This window comes from Anthonomus grandis, unplaced genomic scaffold (assembly GCF_022605725.1).
Source record: "Anthonomus grandis grandis unplaced genomic scaffold, icAntGran1.3 ctg00000774.1, whole genome shotgun sequence".
NCBI lineage: Eukaryota > Metazoa > Arthropoda > Insecta > Coleoptera > Curculionidae > Anthonomus > Anthonomus grandis.
In genome coordinates, this window is record NW_026088589.1 from 4,366 (window position 1) to 25,131 (window position 20,766).

General features: G+C 30.6%; 1 protein-coding gene across 2 annotated transcripts; it reads right to left on the minus strand.

The window, feature by feature from the left end:
* Positions 1-1,414: 1,414 nt before the first annotated feature.
* On the minus strand, positions 1,415-3,629 carry LOC126749795 (uncharacterized). Of its 2 annotated transcripts, XM_050459466.1 has the most exons (4): positions 3,187-3,625; positions 2,974-3,131; positions 1,991-2,199; positions 1,415-1,929 (listed from the first exon to the last, which is right to left on the minus strand). In XM_050459466.1, exons 1-4 carry the CDS (start codon positions 3,345-3,347, stop codon positions 1,873-1,875), a joined length of 585 nt encoding a protein of 194 aa, XP_050315423.1. In that variant the 5' UTR covers positions 3,348-3,625; the 3' UTR covers positions 1,415-1,872. The 2 variants fall into 2 exon arrangements, with proteins under 2 accessions (XP_050315423.1, XP_050315421.1); XM_050459464.1 differs by having other exon boundaries at positions 1,991-3,131; positions 3,187-3,629.
* Between the last annotated feature and the right edge of the window lie 17,137 nt (positions 3,630-20,766).

A 20,766-nucleotide genomic window follows, 5' to 3' on the forward strand; every position in this document is an offset into this window, starting at 1 on the left:
CATAAGTCTTAAGTACCAGACTCATAAGTCATTTTCTGCTTTTAGAAAACAGTTATCTACGCATATGATTTATTAGGTCGTTAGTGTCATTCTGCATCATTTTCTCCTAATTAAGAATTAATGTATTGATTTATTCGTGATTATTCAAATTAGATTATTTCCTTTATATTATTTAAAGGGTTATGTAGGATAGAATGTATGTAAGTAAACTGATTAGTTTAACAGAATGAAAACATATTAAAAATTTTTTTAGTTATTGAGAAATCGATTTCGTATCCATTTAAGTTATGCGTAATTCTATTTTACTAAGATTATCCTATTGTAGGATAAATATTCTTATATAAGTTATTAAATAAAAAATAAGGGAAAATTATGCGCTAATATTTTTTTTTCGTTATTTTATTAATAGACCTTTAAGAACAAGTAAAAAGGGTTTAATTATAAGTAATTTAATTATTTTAATTTTATATGTTTTCTTATTTTACTTGGAAAAAAGAAAATAATTCAATAACTAAAGGTATTTTTATATAAAAGAAGTATTTTTATACAGGGTGTTAAAAAATTCGGTGCTAATATTTTAAGAGCGTATTGGTGGAGTCAAAATAAGACTTTTTTGTCCTATAAATGTGTGTTCTAAAATGCTTCTTCTGAGAGGTACTGCCCGCGCAAGTTGCTTGAAAAAAATTGATTATTTGGCACTGACTACAGCTTTACAGTAAATTCCTTTGAATATTTAAAAGTCTTTTTTTTTGAGAATTTTTGACATTTTCCATCCTAAAAATGGTGTAATAATTTTGTAAAACTGGTGCAATAATTTATGAGTATGCCTTTCTGTAATAACTTATATATTCAGTTTGATTTTTTTTTTTTTTTTTTTTTTTTTTATTGTGACCTAGTAAATTATCGTATTGTACAAGATTATAACCTGTCACTCTGTCAGTTGTTCTTTTTAAATAAATGACTTTTTAAAAATTCTTAGTGTCGCATAACGTTCATAATTTGAGTAAACTGTTAAGGAATGTTAAATAGTTTAGAATGTTTAAATAGTTTAGAAATTTAAATAGATATCATGTTCATTTAAGTCAGGCGTATTTCTATTTTAATGTTTTTTCTGCTAATAAAAAAAGGGTTTTAATTATTATTTGTATGTTCAGCATAATTCCATTTTGATTTACAATTGAATCGTTTATTTTTGAAACACCACAAGCGAAATTTTTTTAATTTTTTAGGAGGTGAGAAAAACATATAATTTTGACACAAGTATCTGTTTTATTTTTAAGATGGTCTAAAGATGTAATTTGCATGTATTTATTTAGTATGAAACAAAATGATTTAAAAAAAATATATCTCGTGCTTTAAAAATGATTTTGAAAAACTGCACTTAGGTTGTTTCTGCAATAAAGACAAATTAACATTTTAGTAAATTAATTTTATTATTACAAAGGTTTAGAAATCTTAAAGTTTACCTTAATTATAGGTATTTATTCGAATCTTTTTACTTTTTAGCTTTCTCTGGTTTACGAGCATGAGTGTTTAAATTATTTTTGTAGTAGTCCTGATATTCACTAGACACCTAACGCAACAAAGTTACTAAGTTATCCATTTTAACGGCTCCTATTGGTAGTGGACCTTTATATGCCTTATCAATTGGTAGTTTGATTATTTCCTTGCATGTTTTTGGTTGATGAAAATCACTAAATTTATGCTAGGTGAATCCATCTATAAATTCGGAAGCCTTGACAACATCATTCTCTTCGTGGTTCAAGTGATGGTACTGGGAAACTGAAAACTGTACCTTCTCGCTTCTATTTTTTTTTCGTTTTAGTGTCATCTGATACACAACATAACTTATAATATTTCGGCCACCATTTTTTAAAATTTAACATCTCTTCTGTGGCAACTTCCTTGACAGTCAAATAGTTCTTGGCGCTAGAAATAATTATCAGCTCAGTATATTGATGAACATTATATACCCTATCAAATCTTTTACCTTTCGTTTTATGGTCCCAAATGCCCGATCACAGGGTAGAAAAGAATGCCCGCGTATTGGAAAATACTGTGAAATTTTATCAAATCGACCTGTTGATTTTAGAGCCATGCACATTTTAACCATGCAAAGGTTTTTATTTTGCCCTGGGCAATTGTCACAAAACAAGTGCAGCTCAGTTACATTCTCATTAATTTCTTTATGAATATAATCTAAAATAAAGGAGCATAACTCATTCGGCCCTTTGAAAGCTATACCTTCATGATAAATATAAAAAAAGGATTTTTGAGATTTCAAGTTGGTAATACAAAATAAACCAATAGTTAACTGTGATAAATAAAATTTGTCCTGTGTTGGAAACCCTCGCAACTGCAGGTTTTGCATAAAGTCAAATGAAATTGCGACCAAGTCATCTCGCTGTTGGCATTCCTCTGTTGCTGTTTTGAGAGTACTGTAAAATTTTTTAGCTCTTCGCTGGTGTACCATTTTTTCAGCTATTGCCACCCGTTTAGCATCAACATTTAAAAGAGGGTTCTTTATTTTAAGGTCTAAATCTTCGCATGTATTGCAGACATCCACTTGCGGCCTTCCGAAGTGAAGCTGGAAGTTTTCTTTAAAAAACTTAATGTAGTAGCTGTACTTGATAGGATAATTTGGGTATTTTTCCCTAAATAAGTTGTACATGATTTTTAGATTAAGTTTAGCATTAAGGTACTGGTACTCCTTGTTCGAATAATGATTCATTTTTACAGAAAAAGATGAGATGTGTTTCTTTATTTCGTCTCTGTGTCTATCGCTTACAACATTAACATTAATGTTTTTACCTCTCTGATCTTGGGATGTTTGGTTATTACATGAAAGCTTTTTAATCCATTTCATGCGCTCTTTTGAAATTCCGTGTATTGTCAAAAATGCACTTTGACAGATTTTAATATTAATAGCATTTGCCTTAATAAAGTGGTTATATGAGCGATTTGTTTGGATACCTGGCTGTGTAATCTTCCTTCGCCTTTTCACCCCGCATATTTCAATTCGACCTTGTATATAAGTATCCTGCTCATTTTTTGATGACATCTCATAAAATTTTGTAAAGACACATTTTCTATTATCTTCGTCAACTTTTATAAACCATTTCATGGGGCAGCTACAATAATAAACGAATATAAAGTGTTAAATAATATTCGCGTTATAAAGTTTACCTGCATGGTTTGCCAATGGTTTTTGCAGACACGCTATTCCCTTTATAATTTAGATATTGTTTTCCATGAGTTCTACCATATTTAACCTGATTTCTCAAATATTTGGATGAGTTCACAACACCTCGCCGTCTTTTGGCTACTGGTTCTTTACTTTCTAACATTATACATCTAATTTCAAACAAAAACAAGGACAATCGCTTAATTTACTTTAACACCTCAACAAATAATAATAATTGCACTAAAATATTTTATAGGTTATAACAAAACAAACAAACATCTGACGAATTGTCTATACGTCATTGCCACATGACACACGTTTAATGCAGAAACAACTCAAGTGATGTCACTTGGGTTGTTTCTACACTAAATGATTTAAACGTAAGGGGAATAAAAACATAACGCGTAGCCGTACTTGGGTTTTTTCTGCACTTAATGATGCGTTTAAGTTTAAACTTTAATATTCTGAAAAAAAACAAAAATCACCAAATATGTCGCTTGGGGTGTTTCAGAAATAAACGATGCAATTAACGCATAGATTACTAAGATTATTCTATTGTAGGATAAATATTCATATAATGAGTTATTAAATAAAAAATTATGCGCTAATATTTTTTTCTCGTTATTTTATTAAAAGGCCTTTAAGAATAAGTAAAAATGGTTTAATTATAATAAAATTATTTTAATTTTATTATATGTATGTTTTATTATTTTGGTTAGAAAAAACCTAAAGAAAATTATTTAATAAATAAAGGTATTTTTATATAAAAGAAGTATTTTTATACAGAGTGTTAAAAAATTCGGTGCTAATATTTTTTGACATTTTCCGTCCTAAAAATGGAGTAATAATTTTGTAAAACTGGTGCAATAATTTATGAGTATGCCTTTCTGTAATTATTTATTTATTTAGTTTAATCTTTTTTTGTGTATGTTTTTTTTTTATTGTGACCTAGTAAATTATCGTATTGTAAAAGATTTATAACCTGTCACTCTGTCAGTTGTTCTTTTTAAATAAATTACTTTTAAAAAATTCTTAGTGTCGCATAACGTTCATAATTTGAGTAAACTGTTAAGGAATGTTAAATAGTTTAGAATATTAAAAATAAATTTAAAAATGTTTACGTTATTGAAAAAAAAGATAATTTTGCATTCTAAACAAGTTTTTCTTTAAAACTTTCTTAATATCTTGCCTAGAAATACTACTTTACCTACTCATAGGATTTAAAAAATGCTCGTATCAAGGCATGCTTGATTTAAAAAAAATAAAAATATGCAAAATTTTATTTTTTAATCAAACAGGGCTGGATACCAAACGGTCAATATTCAACTACAAGATTTTTTGTCATTTCTTCGTATAAATTCGCTCATCCTGGGACACACTGTATAAAAGTTCTATTCTCTGTAATAGTACTATCTTTTTTATATAAAAGAAGTATTTTTATACGCAAATTGCTTGAAGAAAAAGAATTATTTGGAACGCTGACTACAGTTATACAGTAAATTCTTTTGAATATTTAAAAGTTATTTTTCTTGAGAATTTTTGACATTTTCCGTCCTTAAAATGGTGTAATAATTTATGAGTATGTAAGAAATTACTGCCTTTTTGAAGAAATCAAACACTCAATAACTTATAATACGTTTATTCTTCATCGTGTTTCATACAAGACTGCCTGTCACTAAAAATATCACCCGATACCTACCATTAATAATATCTCTATTTCGAGCATTTTTGCTTACAATTCCAAAAGGATTAAATGAAATATTTTACACCATGCTCTGGCGGTCCGGACTTGATAACTAAATAAAAAGCTCACACGGCCAATCCTGACAGTAAATTCGTTCCCGAATTTTACATTTTAGCCCGTACTACCAAATACCATTTTAATCACATGATAATACAAAGACCACGTCATTTCAACGTTTAGATACTCATGATCTAAATGCAAAGAGCAGGTCTTTGGCCTTTTGACAAGACATTACTCATTATTGCAAAGAGCACATTCATTTCAACGATCAAGTCCTAATGACCTTGTCGCAAGAGCACGTCTTTCAACAAATACCTAGCAAGAAATACTAATACCAATCAGTCACCAAGGCAAAGAGCACGTCGTTTCAACACTCAAGGTCCCATCACCTTGATGCAAAGAGCAAGTCTTTCAACCACACTATTATCAATATTGTGTAGTTTTTTTTTATTGACCTTTACTATAACTTACAAACATAGACTTATAACCAAGGATATCCTTGGTTATAAGTCTATGCTTACAAATAACTAACTAATATTAAAGCTCACACGGTTATCGTTTAGCAAATTATCAAATACTGAATAGTAACTACAACGTAATCAATAACTATTCATATCTCCAGATATAACACACACATTTTTTATAATATCAGCAAAAGAAAGTAAAAAAAAGAAACATAAATAAACAATGATTTTAAATATTTTCCTCTTCAAATTCACCTGGCCATACCCGCATCATTACAGTTCTTTTGCGATTAGCGGCTAAATTTTTAATTTCTACCCGGTCATTAGGCAACAACTGTAAGATTTCGAATGGACCTTCGTACCTAGGATCTAGTTTGGATAGGTGCGAATTTCCAGACGGATTGAAAACTATATCTCCTACTTTAAAATTTTTTGTTGTTTTTCGTCTTTTGTCAAATCGCTCTTTTGACTCTAAACCGCAACGAGGAAAGCGTTCGTAGGCGGTTTTACGATCATTAATTAAATTTCGATCAGTAGTTGTCACTGGTTTTAAACTTTCTGTTAAATTTTGAATATCCCTGGTATCCATAAGTTGCCCCGTTAACAAATAGAGTGGGGAAAATCTCGTCTTTTGGACTGTGGTATTAAGGGTTAGTTGCAGCTTAGAGAGAACGCTCGCCCATTCCAATAACTTATTGTTATTTACTTCTTCGCGGAGCAGATCTAGAACTGTTGAGACGTATCGTTCTACCTGCCCATTTCCGCGGGGGGCGCTTTTAGCAATTAAATGTTGCGTAATGTTTAATTTTGAGAGTAACTCTTTTACTTGTTGGTCAGTAAAATTAGTTGCCCTATCGCTTATCAACCATTTAGTATTCCCGAATATGTTTAAATAAATTTCTAGGTTTTTACTACTCTCAGGACCAGAAAAAGTTTTTAACGGGATTAAAAATAAATATTTTTTGAATGCATCTATTAAAAGAAGGACTTATTTATAACCCTCTGGTGTTAAAGGGAATGGTCCCACACAATCGCAATGCACTGTGTGAAAAGGAATTGGATTTTTTTCAATAGGGTGTAATAGTCCCTGTTTTCGTCCAGTGTGTTTTTTACTTGCTATGCATTTAAGACAGTGGTCACAATATTTTTTGACGAATCGTGCCATTCGCGGGAACCAAAAAAAGTGGTTTAGTTTTGCAAAAGTTTTATCCGATCCAACGTGTGACTGTTCGTCGTGAAAAATGTTTAACAACCCGAGTCTACTTCCCTTGGGAACAAAAGCCCTTTAAATTAGTGGGTTTTGGGTCGGCTTAATTTTTCGAAAAAGAACCTCGTTTTGGCAAAAATAGTCCAGAGTTAGCTTTCCTTCAAGTAATTTTGATTTAATATCGTTTGTTTCGGGATCACGCTTTTGGTTAATTTTAAGCCAGTTATCAGTTGTAAGAACATTCACGGGCGTGACACAATCGATCTTTTCAGATGGTTGCGGTGAGTTTCGGCTAAAATCATCTACGTGTGGAATGTATTTGCCTTTCCGATACTCGATATTAAAGTAGATAAGAACGATTGCAAGTAGAGCCACCACCTCGCGACTCTGGGCAACAAATCTTTCTTTTTTTGAGTTAATTTTAGCGAGTTACAGTCGGTGTTTAAATGTGATTCCGTATAAGTAAACGCGGTAATGTTTCACTGCACAATAGACAGCAAGAGTCTCGAGCTCGTACGAGTGATAGTTACTTTCTTCTTTTGAGGCATGTTTTGAAAAATAAGATATTACTTTTAGTTTATTATCTATTTTTTGAAAGAGTATTGCCCCAAATCCCAGAGATCTCGCGTCTGTATGAAGTTCCGTGTCTAAAGTCGGGTCAAAAGCTGGAATATTAATTGGCGCTGATGGTGCTGGCACCACCGGCGTAGCTTATTGAGGTTGTTGCTTAATTCCACGAAGAACAGCAGTTAAAACACTGGTTAATTCCTCCATTTTGATACAATTTAGCTCTGAAGTATCACTGTAAAATTAAAACGCACACTATATACGATCAACGCAATAAATTGCTTACACGCGCATACCCGAAATAGGTCAGGTTGCACTATATTTCTTCTGTGGTTCTTTTAGTGAGTGAATCCCACTTCTGATGTAAGAAATTACTGCCTTTTTGAAGAAATCAAACACTCAATAACTTATAATACGTTTAATCTTCATCGTGTTTCATACGAGACTGCCTACCATTAATATTATCGCTATTTCGAGCGTTTTTGCTTACAATTCCAAAGGGATTAAATGAAATATTTTACCTGACTGACCATGCTCTGGCGATCGGGACTTGATAATTTAATAAAAAGCTCACAAGTATGTCTTTCTGTAATAATTTATTAATTTAGATGATACTTTTTTATGTTTTTTTTTTAATTTCCTTATTAATTAACATTAGGTTGACTATATATTATCTTTATTTTGTTTCTAGCAATGCATTGACTCTTTATGGTAAATAAATTACTTTTGAATTTGAATTTGAAATCGATGAGATTGGAGGAAAGGAAGGAAACTTGGAGGAATTAGGGTGCAGATCTGTACAAAAACCAACAGACTTCGAAAAATAGCGTCCAATTTTTTTATTTTTACGGCCATATAGCATACCGGAAAATGAGCGTGACTGATTGGTTTACTTTAATATATATCTATGACCCAAAAAAGAAGCTACTACAAGGTGCGAGAATTATCAAACACTGGCACTAATATCTTAGGCTTGCAAAGTCCTCTTAAAATCTTAAAAACTAAATTAGAAGCCTATTTATCTAAATAGCCCAAGAACAGCTAGGCTTTGTAAAAGGAAAAGAAACAAGGAAACAAATATTAAATCTGAAACAGCTTTTTCAAAAATCTAAAAATATTGATGACGATATTTATGTTAAATTTTTTTATCGATTATCAAAAGGCGTTTTAGATACTTGGTCTGTAGGCATTACAAAAGCCAGAAAAAAATCATTAACTTAAGATTTATTGAAAGAAGGCGTCCTCAATATTTCAATATTCTCAAAGAGACCCTGATATAAATAAATTAAAGAATAATAACAACACAAAGTCTCGGCCTAAAAAAAAAAAAAAAAAAAAAAAAAAAAGAGAGAGAGAGCGAGAGTTTCTTTGAGACCGAGACTTTGTGTTGTTCTCCTTTGATTTATTTAAGATTTATTGACAATACTACTTTTATAGCAGCGACAGAAGAAGAAATGGTAAAACTTCTCAGACGAGTGGAACACGAAAGCATTAAAGTCGGCTTAAAAATTAATTAAAAAAAAAACTAAAATAGTGATAGTCGATAGATTTAACACTTTACAATTAACTGATCTTCTAAACCAATATAGTATTGAGTTAACTTAGGCTCTACCATGACCAGGAATGTCCAATGCAAGTACGAAAGTGCATAATTATGGCAAAAAGCGTCATGATCTGGCTAACCAAAATATGGAAAGCCCCACTCGTCTCATTTTTAAATTTTTTCAACATTTTTCGATGACTTTTCTATTTTCGTCTTTTCTATTTTTTATACGGTGCTGAAACTTGGACTCTTCGTCCTTCTGAACATCAGAAAATTGAAGCCTTTAAAATATGGTCTTGGAGGCAAATGCTGCGAATACTTTGGAGAGCTCGTCGCTCTAACGTTTCTATTAAAAATAAATTTAAAATAAAAACGAGATTATCCCCAATCTGCTCGCTACGAATTCTTCGGTTCTTTAGTCATATAGCCAGCTAAAGCGAAGATAATTTAGAAAGACTTATTAAATCTGGGAATGTTTTGGATAAGAACAAGGGGTAGATTTTCGACTAAATAGACCGATTAGTCTATTAAGCTTTTCGACCAAAGACGCAGAGGACCAAACAAAATGTAAAAAGTTAGTTAAACGTATGGGAGAAAATCCTATCATCAACAATGATACAGCGACTGGAGAGAGAGATTTGAAAAGTATTTAAGACATTATAGTTTAAATCGAAAACAGTGTTATTTCAGGAATGGCCATTGCACTGAAGATGAGTTTTTTTAATTTAGTTATTAAAATAATTACTTAAATTCAATTAAAAAATTCCTAGCAGTATTTTTTGACTTAGCAAAAGTATTTGAAAACTCGTGTTCGTTTATTAGAAAAGCTTAAAAGTGTAGGTTCACGTGAAAACCCTAAATGTAGTATAATTATAATCTCTCAAGCCATAAGGTACATACAAAAAATGCATAAAAGCATTTTATTTTCCACCACAATGGCAGATAAGTCTCCATTGCAGAATAAAAGTCGCAGAGAATCCTATCAGACAGTCAACTTGTAAATATTTAGAAATGAAATATATTGAAAAATTTAAATGTTTGGCGGAGTTGATCAAGTCTTATGTGGATAGACTAGTGTCGGAATAGAACTTTAAAAAATTTTAATTTTACTACAGATTTTGTTGACTTTACAGTTTTCATTACAGTTACTGTTTAGTGATCTGAAGTAAAGGGTTTAAAAATAACTTAATTACCTGATGTAACGAGTCATTAAAATTTTCTAAAAAAAAAACGACGCTAGTCTGCGAAAACACAATATCAAGAGACAAAAATCCTACTTCTAAAAGCACTCTTTGTATAAAGCTTCCTGCTTTATCTTCTTAAGCTAAACCGTTTTCTAACACGAAAATAGAGACAATACAATATTAGAAACATTTTTGTAACACTAAGAAGCATCTTATATAATATGCACAAAGAACAGTTACCTATTTTGCACCCATATTTCTTAGCTATGTTACATCAACAAATTAAAAGACAAAGTAAAATTTAAAATATTAACAAGGAATTATTTTCAGGAGAAATGCACAACTCTTATTGCTATAACGAATATAGGGTGCCTGCGAAAAATATGTAAATTGACCCAAACATACCTTTATCCAAAAGTTTATAGTTTGCGAGATACAGAGTGTCATTTTTGTCACAGAAACATTTTTATAGTATAATAATCAACTTGCTTTGGGTAATATCAGAGTAAAGTTTCTATAGTTTGTAATGCTTATCATAATTTCGAATTATAATAAGAATATCATAGGTATTATTATAAACATCATGTAGTCATCTTGAGCATACGAGAAACTAGTAAGAAATGCTTATATCCTTATTTTGAGTCAAGTTTTGAGTACTAAGAACTATTAAAATTTAAGGTAGTTTTGCTCCAACTAGGAACCGACATAGCGGAGCTCCCTGGACTGTACGTAGAGCTGAAGTTGAAGAAAATATTTTAGATGATGTTATTTAAAATCCTACAGTTAAGGTTAGGAATGTGATCGAGAATTACAACTTTCCTGCCAAACTGACCTGCAAAACATACATGGTTTAAGTGCCAATGTTTACCCCGCGAGAATAGAATTTTGTACATGGCTCTTAAGGCAGTTTAACCACGACAATACATTTACGATTACTTAACTAAAAGAAATTTTTGGGTGATATTTAAGTGAAATTTTTTATATGATTGCTGAACAGTTTTTCCCTGAAAAGTCTTAATTTGATTCAGAAGATTCTTTAACTCAATGAATTATTTATCAAAAATTACGTTCACTCCTATAAAAAAATTGCAATTTTTAGAAAAAAAACATTTATCATACGTCCAAATTTATTCAATTTTTAAGTGATATTCACTTATTATATAACTTAAATTATATAAAAATATTTCATCAAAAATTTCTCATTTTACTTCGAACAAATAAAAACATAAATATTTTAAGTGTTAAAAAAGTTCTAATAGTTCTGTGCCGCATCGAAATACTCTTCTAAATCCCGTAAACTCCAGACCATCAAACCCAACTAATCCAAAATAAAGTAGCCGGCGCTTTTATAAAGCGGTAATAAAATAATACGGCTTCGGAACAGGTTTTAGACTTAAATTATTTGACGCAATGCAAGTCAATTCTGTGTAAGCTACAGCCGCTATGAAAGCAGCTTTGTAACTTGTTGCAAGCAAAGTGAAAGCGAAATGCTGTTTACGGTTTATTTTACAATAGGCTTAAAATGACCAATTTCATTTTAATTGTAGTCAGATTTTGGGATTAATTGTTTTAGCTTGACATAGTTTTATGCCTTAAATTTGGAATTTAAATGTATGTAGCTTTAAAATGAAATTTATGCTGGTTTGGAATCATTAATTATTTTATTAACTATGTTCATTAACAATAATGTGCAATTAATCACACTTAAATAAGTGACAATGTAATTTTAGTTTATCATTTTAGAGAAAGAAGCACCGTATGTATTTAAATTATGCATAATTTTATAAAATTAAATAGAAGTAATGATTTTGTAAAGTATGTTAATAATATTTGGAAATAGTAATTTTGACAAAGGTTTTTAAAATAATGAATAACTATTATTGAATTTAACCATTACAATTGGTGGTACTGATAAAAACGCACATGCATGCTTAAAATTGAAATTATTATATAGCGTATACCAATATTTTATACAATGTAAGGTTTTTATACATTCCTGTTTCGATTAGTTTCCTTCGTAAAAGTTTCAGTAAAAACGCAGCTTTTACTCCATTTCCCAAAAAGAAGTTTTAATCAGAGTTGCTGCTACTGGACCGAATTTAATTCTGCTCAACGATAGAACACAATTCGAAATTACAACGGCACAAATTACAATGGGCACTGATAAATCACTAATCGAAACCCTGTGGATTTCACTTTGGTGCATTACAGAAATTCATATTTAGAAGCCCTGATGTGAGATCCGATGATTTACGTCAGTAATAAACTGAAAAGCTTGTATAGGGGTTGCTTAGATTAAATTATTAATTGCACTTAGTTGTACACCTCGTTTGGGAGGTTAGTAAAGTAGGAAATAGTAGCAGGTAGTAGCTCTAATTTTTTGCGATTTTATGATATATTATGCTCAAAATTTTATAAACTTAATTAACTACCATTTATATTAATTAATTTAATATTTGTATGTTACCCAGCTCAATTTCCAAATTAAACTCTCTTTAATTTTTTTTGAACATTAAACCATGTAACAGCATTTAATTATAGTTATTCATAATTTATGGCTCTCAAATGGACAAGTTTGTTTTTGGTTTTTACATTAATTGATTTTTGTGATCGTCATGAAATGTCACTTCTTTGTCCAAATTATGCTCCTTACAAACGATAAACAACATTTAACTGCAATCATCAGTGATCCACGAACCTCAGACGGAGAATCTGGATAAACAGTGGGTGAAATGTATTTTTTTTTTGCTTTCTATTTTTTCTTTTTTTATCAGAAGAATAGCAAAACATTTTCGACTTCGCCATTTTGATATTTTTTAAGGGTAATTTAATAAAGGTCAAATTTATTTATTTATTTCACTTCTTAGTCATGCATTATGCTCTGTTTTGTCAATATTTGAGCTTTTTTCAGATAATAATAGTATGATCATATTTAGCAATCTTCCATGATTTATAGCTCTCAGCCAGCATTTGAAACTGTTTAAATGTGACTCGATTTTCAGACTTTCGTCTAAGCTTTTTTTTAAATTTTATTTCGATTTTCTGAAAATTTATATCTGAAAATCTTGGTAAATGTACATATTTAGAGTTTTTTATTAATCTAAGTCTACCTGCCTACATCTAAGATAGATACGCAAGTAAGTTATGCGTCGAAGGTTTCAAATTTTATTTTTTAATTAATTTCTTTACGATCATTTTGGTGTCTGAAAATGTGTTTTATATTTACCGATTCTATGTTGTCTAGTTTCCACACATTTTTAAAATTTTCAGTTATATAGCCTAAAAAGGTGATTAAATGCGATCGTTTTACAACATTATATCAAGGAAAAACCGTCGAATTATAAACATAGAATAGATAGGGGTTATAGAAATAAACCGAAGTAAAAACTCGAATGTAGAATGTACAGGGATCTCCGTGTGCGACTTTGACATCATTGCCTTCACCGAAACGTGGCTTCAACCAGATATTCTCGACTCTGAATTGTGTTTAGAAACATTTAGAGTGCTCAGATCTGACAGACAGCTGGATAGAGTGGCCGCTACTCGTGGTGGTGGCTGCTTCTCACAACATCCACCTAGAGAGGGTTAACTTGGAAGACATTTAACTCCACACCACTTATATAGATATTTTAGGTTGTAAGCTCACTTACGGTTATTTTGTATTTCATTTATTTGTATTCTATGTCCCTCCTTGCACAACCGAGAGAGACTTTGAGACCTTGTGTGAAACAATAATGTCACTGGATCTGGTCCACACAAAACGCGTTATGAATGTTCCGTCTTATCAGACAGCTGAAGCTAGCAGTGTCAAGTGCAAGCTTTTGACCAACCTATGCGAGATCCTTGGTCTTAAGCAGTTTAACAATATTCCAAATGTTAATAATAGGCTTCTTGACTTGGTTTTTTTAAATTTCGACGTCAGTGTCATTAAAAGTATATCACCGCTTATTGACGAAGATTTGCATCATCCTGCTTTGACAATTTCTTTTAAATCGGCTTCCCCTCATAAATATAATCCTTCTATAAGTTCAAATAATCTACAGCAGTTTAACTTCAGAAAAGCAGACTTTCCACTCATGTATAATTTGTTGCTTAATGCAGACTGGTTGTCTTGCAGTCGTCTGACGTTGACAACGCTTGCAAGGAACTTTACAAAAGACTTGATTCAGCTTTTGCTGCTTCAGCACCTTTAAAACAACGAAGACGACGGCGATTTCCAGTATGGTTTTCAAAACAAATTATTTCTAATATCTTTAAAAAGGAAAAAGCATATCGTGATTATAGATCCTGTCCAACTGAATTGAATTTTTCCAGATAAAACAGGCTTCGTCATACAGTAAAATCTCAAGTCCCTGAGGCCTATAACTCATTTGTGACCCAAGCCGAGGAGAACATTGTCACTGATCCCTCATCGTTTTGGTCTTTTGTTAGAGCTAAGAAAGGTCAGTCTATACTTCCGTCTAAAATGTGCGATGCCAATGGTAATTCTTTTCAAGGAACAGAAAATATTGTGTCAGCTTTTGCCAAACTTTTTCGGAATGCCTATAAAGATCCAATCAACCTCGCAGAAACTTATCCTCCTTCTAATTCCTCAGACCTCATTGACATTCTTCCATCAATTACCACTGAGGAAATTATTGCTGCTAGTCGGAGGCTAAAAAACAAGTTGACAGCCGGTCCAGATGGTATTCCAAGTTTTGTGGCTAAAGACTGCATGTTTGTTCTTTGTCAGCCTTTATGTCATATTTTTAACCTTATTTTAAAATCTGACAAATTTCCAGGCGTCTGGAAATGTGCTAAAGTAATACCAATTCACAAAAAAGACGATATAAACAGAATCGACAACTACCGACCTATCTCCATACTTTGCAATTTTTCCAAAACTTTTGAAACTATTGTTTATAACAGAATTCTTCCCCAAGTTCAATCACTACTCTCTATAGATCAGCACGGTTTTATTCCTAAAAGGTCGTGCATCACTAACCTCTGTAATGTTTTCTTTTAAACTCATTTTATTTCTTCAGCCCTCGATAGAAAAAGTCAGGTTGATATGGTGTATACTGATTTCAGTAAGGCTTTCGATCAGATAAATCATAGCATTCTACTGGAAAAATTGAACAAGCAATTCAACTTCTCAGAAAGGCTAATTTCGTTGCTTTCGTCATATCTTATAGATCGTCTACAGTTTGTTGAGGTGGAAGGTTGCAGATCTAATACCTTTGTTTCAACTTCTGGAGTCCCACAGGGATCCAATCTCGGCCCACTTCTTTTATCTTTTATATTAATGATCTTATAGAATTGATTTCCTGCCTTAGACTAGCTTATGCTGATGATCTGAAAATATTCTAGTGTATCAATAGTATCTTGGACTGCTTGTTCTTACAGAGTAACTTGGATCTAATTAGGGGGTGGTGCAGTCGAAATCAGTTATGTCTTAATATCTCAAAATGCTGTGTGATCTCCTTTCACCGAACCAAGGATCCTGTTTTGTTTAATTACAATATAGACAATCAAATCCTCTGTAGAAGTATTTCTATTAAAGATCTAGGGGTTGTATTCGACGATAGGCTCACATTTGTGCCACATATTGAACAGACAGTGACCTCCTCGTTGAAACTTCTGGGTTTTATCATTCGAAATAGCCGACTCCTGAACAACTCAAACTCAATAAAACTATTGTACTTTTCCTTTGTTAGATCAAGACTGGAATACGGTTCCTTGGTGTGGTGTCCTTTCTATGAATGCCATGTTGGCTACATCGAGAGTCTTCAGAAAAGGGTTTTAAAGTTTCTTATGTTTCGTGAGGATGGAATATATCCTGTTAGGAGACATGATCATTATCTGATGTTAGGTAGATTTAATCTGCAATCTCTGGCCATGAGGAGAACAATTCATTTTGTAACATTCTTATGGAAGTTGGTCAATAATCAAATAAATTCTCCTCCTCTCTTGAACGATATTCTATTTCAGTACCTTTTTTATGTAAAAAGCATAGGAACATCATAATCTAATGCCCAAACGGGCAGAAATTAAAGTCTTAACGAAATGGGCCTAAATTTACCAAATACCCCCCTGATTTTGAAGCCCCTGGTCAATATTTTTATTATTTGGTAGGTTCAAAAGAATAAACGTACTAACAATAATTTACCTCCCAAAATTGGTTGCGGTAGCTAAAGTAGTTCCGAAGCTATTAAAAAAAAACTAGTTTTTAAAGGTTATTTTTAAAGAGCTCTAACTCCCTGAGGAAGCTTTTCCGGACCCATGTTTATATGAACTTTTGTTTTTCTTTTGACGTTTTCTATCTGCCCTAGAAGTTTGTAATATGATCAACGGAACACCCTGTATACGTGATGTTACTATAGTAATTTAAGTCTTCTTTATTTTTCTTTCTTTTTGTTATTTAATTTATAGTAATTTAATACTTGTTTATACTTTCAAAACATTAATTGTAGATTTTCCTGTATGTAAGCTTTGCCTGTTGGAAATAAACTGCTAAATAAATAAATAATGTCAAAAATTTGTATTAATACATGACTTATTAAGAAATCTATATTAATTATAAAATACCTAATTTCTATTAAAATCCTTTTTTATAGATAGGTACCTTTACTCTCATTAAGTGCATCAAGAATTCATGAACGGTAATATTGTTTATATTTAAAGCATAATCTATTATTATTAAAATAATATTTATCATGTAAATATTTTTTGACGACGTCACTGGTAAAGATTCCTTGTGTCGTTAGCATCAACAATTTGATCAGGCGGCGTTGCGATATTGTTGTCCTTTTATCCAATATACGTTATCTACATTGTATTAACTTTAGGTATTGGCTTCTTTATAGAGTATATTTTCATATTTATTAAAAAAAACGCTTGATATTTTAAGCATTTGGCACCATTGCATATGATATGTTGCAAGCAAAGAAACTCCCCATAGTGCCACAGCAATACTAATCCTAGCTTTTATCTCAGTAGTTTTCATGCTTAGCCAATATTTGTGTTAGTATTATATTAAAATCCTCTTATAAAATCACTCGTTTATTAAATATGATGCTTGTTTACAATTTCCGACATGTTTCGGATACAACGTCGTCCATCAACTAAAAGAAAATGGGCTTGAACAAAGAAACAAAAAACAAAAAGACAAACAAACACAAAAAAACTCAAAATTAATATAAGGCATACTTACAAAAGTTTAAAATTAGTAAAAGTTACACCCACCAGAGTTTGAGTTTATGTCAAAAACCTTTTTTTTTCTTTAATTTATTTTTCTTATTTTTTTTAATGTCGGGAATTGTAAACTAGAATTATATTTAATAAGCAAGTGGAGACAGACTGTAGGATTTTTATTTTACCTAAATATACAACTCTACTGTAAGTATGGACTATTTTTTCACTATAAAAACGTTTTCTTATTTTTTGGCTGAATCTAACAAACATTGGTTGTGCAAATGTATTTCTTTTTATTTATTTTTTTTTTCATAATTGTAATTTTAAACTATTTCCTAAATAAATTTACAAAATATCTGAAAATACTGTAAAGGTCTATTTATAGATTCCAGAAGAACCTATGTTCATAAAACAGGCTTTTTTCAGGATGCTCCAGAAATATTCCGGGATTTTAAAATATATTTCCGGGCTATTTCTGAATACCTTAAATATAAATCCCTGTAATAGCCATCATATATCAGGTATGGTTTTCAAGTGAGTCAGGTATGAAATTCAATGTAAATTTATTTATTATTCAGTTTCTCTTGCATTTTAAATTTAGTTACGTTAGGTTAAAAAGGTTAAAAATAATAATTTAGAAATGTTTCCAGAAAAACAAAAAATTTCATCAAAAAAAAACAATTAATTAGTATTTCCCTTAATAGTAAAATATTCAACTATTCACCTAATCTGTTATAAAGAGCTATAGAAAGCAAACATTTGCCAGTTGTTAAACTATAATGATTACAGGTATTTGAATATCAACCGCGATAACCGCGAAACGGGGCAATTCAGAATTTGTATGCGTAACTTCATTTACTAGGTTGAAATGGGGATATATTAGAGCTTTTTGAAACGTAATTGTGGATTTGTATGAACCGTAACCTGACACATCAGGCATGTTGAGCTCATCAGCATGCTGAAAGGTTAATACGAATAATAAATGTAGTTGCGTTTAATTGATAAAAATCATAATATTGATGATATCTAAGATTTTTTTAAGCATATAGATGCTTTAAATCAATATACTAAGATAATATAGGAAAAGAAAATCATCAGAGATAATAATCACTGGACCAGAGAATAACAATAAAAAAAACATGGATCAAAATAACTGAATATTATTTATTTCATATATTTGTAAACACCGTATTAGTATATTTTCCATACTATATAATTATATTATATTATTTTATGTATTTTACTAAACTAATCAATGCATGTAGGTATGGTCATTATTCGCATCATTTATGTCAAGTTTATTTTAGACATAATCGCTCGTGCGTTATATAATTTCTTTGATCAGAGGCGTGAGAATAATTCATTGGGAAAATATTCGTGACTGTGTAATATTGGTTCATAATACTCGAAAGTTTAGTAACATTTTTTTTAACATAAAGAATTCCATTATTTGTATATTTCTTTCATTACAGACCTGTTTCTTTATATCTATTAATAGTTTTATTATTAGGCTTAAGGTTTCTTTTGAAATTAACCATTCATATAAATTAAAAACTCTATCGCAATTCTACCTTGAATTTATTTTATAAGGCTTTTTAGTATATTATTTAGAATAAAAAAAAACATTGTTTTTAATTTAAAAAATGTTTGTTAATATAATGTTTATGAACAACAGGTTTTTAATTTTTATCAGCCTATGCATGAACTAAGATAGGCCGAAATGTCGGAAATATTAAAACTTAAAATTCGAGTTTTAAAAAGAATTAAGCAGGAATCTTAAGAAATTTTTAGGTTACAAAAAAAAAGATTTTTACAAATTATATAGTTTAAGACAAAAAATATAGTTTAGTTAAAGTTTATTTCAGAACGAAATATCCGTAAAAATGAATTATATTTATAATTATATATTTGTTAATAATAATTATAAGAAATAATATGTCGCTCATAAACGAACAGACAGTTAAACTAGCCATATTGTCTCTTTTTTGACCAAATACAATATGCTGTACCCTAATCAATATAGATTTCAGTCATCTAAGGGCACGCAGGATGCCATTTTCAGATTCTTGGAGAGTGTGTATCTATCTATGAACTCCAAGGAGGCTGCAGCAGCGGTGTTCTGTGATCTGTCCAAGGCCTTCGATTGTGTGGATCATGGAATACTGCTGTCAAAGCTTGATTTTTACGGATTGGGTCCTATTTTATTTTTATTATACGTTAATGACTTAAGCTCTCTATCACTGCATGGACTAGTGGTTTAGTTTGCCGATGATACTACAATTCTGTGGCATAACAAAGATCAAAAAGTAGTCAGATCTCTCATAGTAGAGGACCTTCACAAAATTAAAGAGTGGTGCATCTGCAATCAGCTTGTATTCAATGTTGATAAGACTTTTGTTCTGGGCTTTATGTATAATGTAGAGTTTTTTGTTTGATGAGCAGAGCCCACTATATGGTAGGGATTATTGTCATTTGTAATGTATTGTAATTTAAATTGTTTTGATCCAGTGTTGCGCGTTTACATAAGTTCCTGCATCAGTAAATGTTTTTCTTTTATAAACACTACCTGTTTTGACTAAATTTAAAATTATCTGGCTACCATTGTCCTTAACTTGAAATAATTGAACATTAACCGTAGAACGTGCAATTGTGTGTTTTGTTGTACGTTTATTTCCTGCGTTGGGTTTAAGTTCAAGTTACTGTTTACTTGCAGTTCCTGTTTTTACCATTAATATTTATTTCAATTTAATAATATTTCCTTATAATCTAAAATGAACCGCAGTTTCAAATGTTGTCAACAGAGTTTGAAGCTTACTACAAGGTCCAGTGTTTCCTGAAGCCGGGCAGTTCAAGCAGTGAAGTGATTAGGACAGCATCAAATTTAGATGATAGGTTTTAACCTTGGACATGTTGGAAAGTTTTTTTTCCTTTCTTCTTCTCTAGTTTTATCAACAAGTTTACCTTTATTTAGTAATTGATTGTTTTATTTAGTTATCTTTAATTCAAGTATGTTCAAAAAGTTTTGTCTTCTTGTATTTAATTTTGTTCATTGTTTTGTCAATTTTTGAAATTGTATTTTTGTTTTGTTTTTTTAGCTTGTAGGATGCTTGTACACAAGATTATTCTTACGTAATATAGCACATTTTCTTTCTTTCTTTCTATTTAGACATTTTTTTCTTTACTTATTAATAATTTTTATTGTGTTTTTTATAGGTTTTTTTTTGTCAATTTTATAAGCATTCGTATACATAGAAGATTCTAAATTATATATAAAAAAAAATTATTTCAAATTTTAATATAAAATATTAATTAACTATTGTACTTTCCTGTTTTAATGGACGATATTTTACTAAATCAAATTAATTTATTATAAGGCTGGTGGCATAACAAGGGACTAAATCTTTAATTAACTTATAAAGCCTTTTAGTAGATTATTCATTTAAATTATGCATAATTTTATATGAGTTAATGCTCTATAATAATAAATAATATGGTGCAAATTATGTCAAGTATTTTTGTATAATAATAATAATAATATATTTTTATTAGCCTATATTATTTATATATATTTTAGATTTCTTTTGGTTATTATGTGGATATTAATAATAAAATATGATTTTTAGGCATTTTCCATGATCATATGCATTTAAGTTATGCATAATTTAATTCAATATTGCTTTAGAACGTAATATCTCTGGAA

What these genes read in the sequence shown, in the direction of transcription:
- LOC126749795 (XM_050459464.1), bottom strand. Translation starts at nt 3,347, where the DNA reads ATGTTAGAAAGTAAAGAACCAGTAGCCAAAAGACGGCGAGGTGTTGTG. An exon ending in ACCATTGGCAAACCATGCAG is followed by an intron (nt 3,132 to 3,186) that starts GTAAACTTTATA and finishes TTATTATTGTAG; the next exon opens with CTGCCCCATGAAATGGTTTA. An exon ending in TTGGGACCATAAAACGAAAG is followed by an intron (nt 1,930 to 1,990) that starts GTAAAAGATTTG and finishes AATTATTTCTAG; the next exon opens with CGCCAAGAACTATTTGACTG.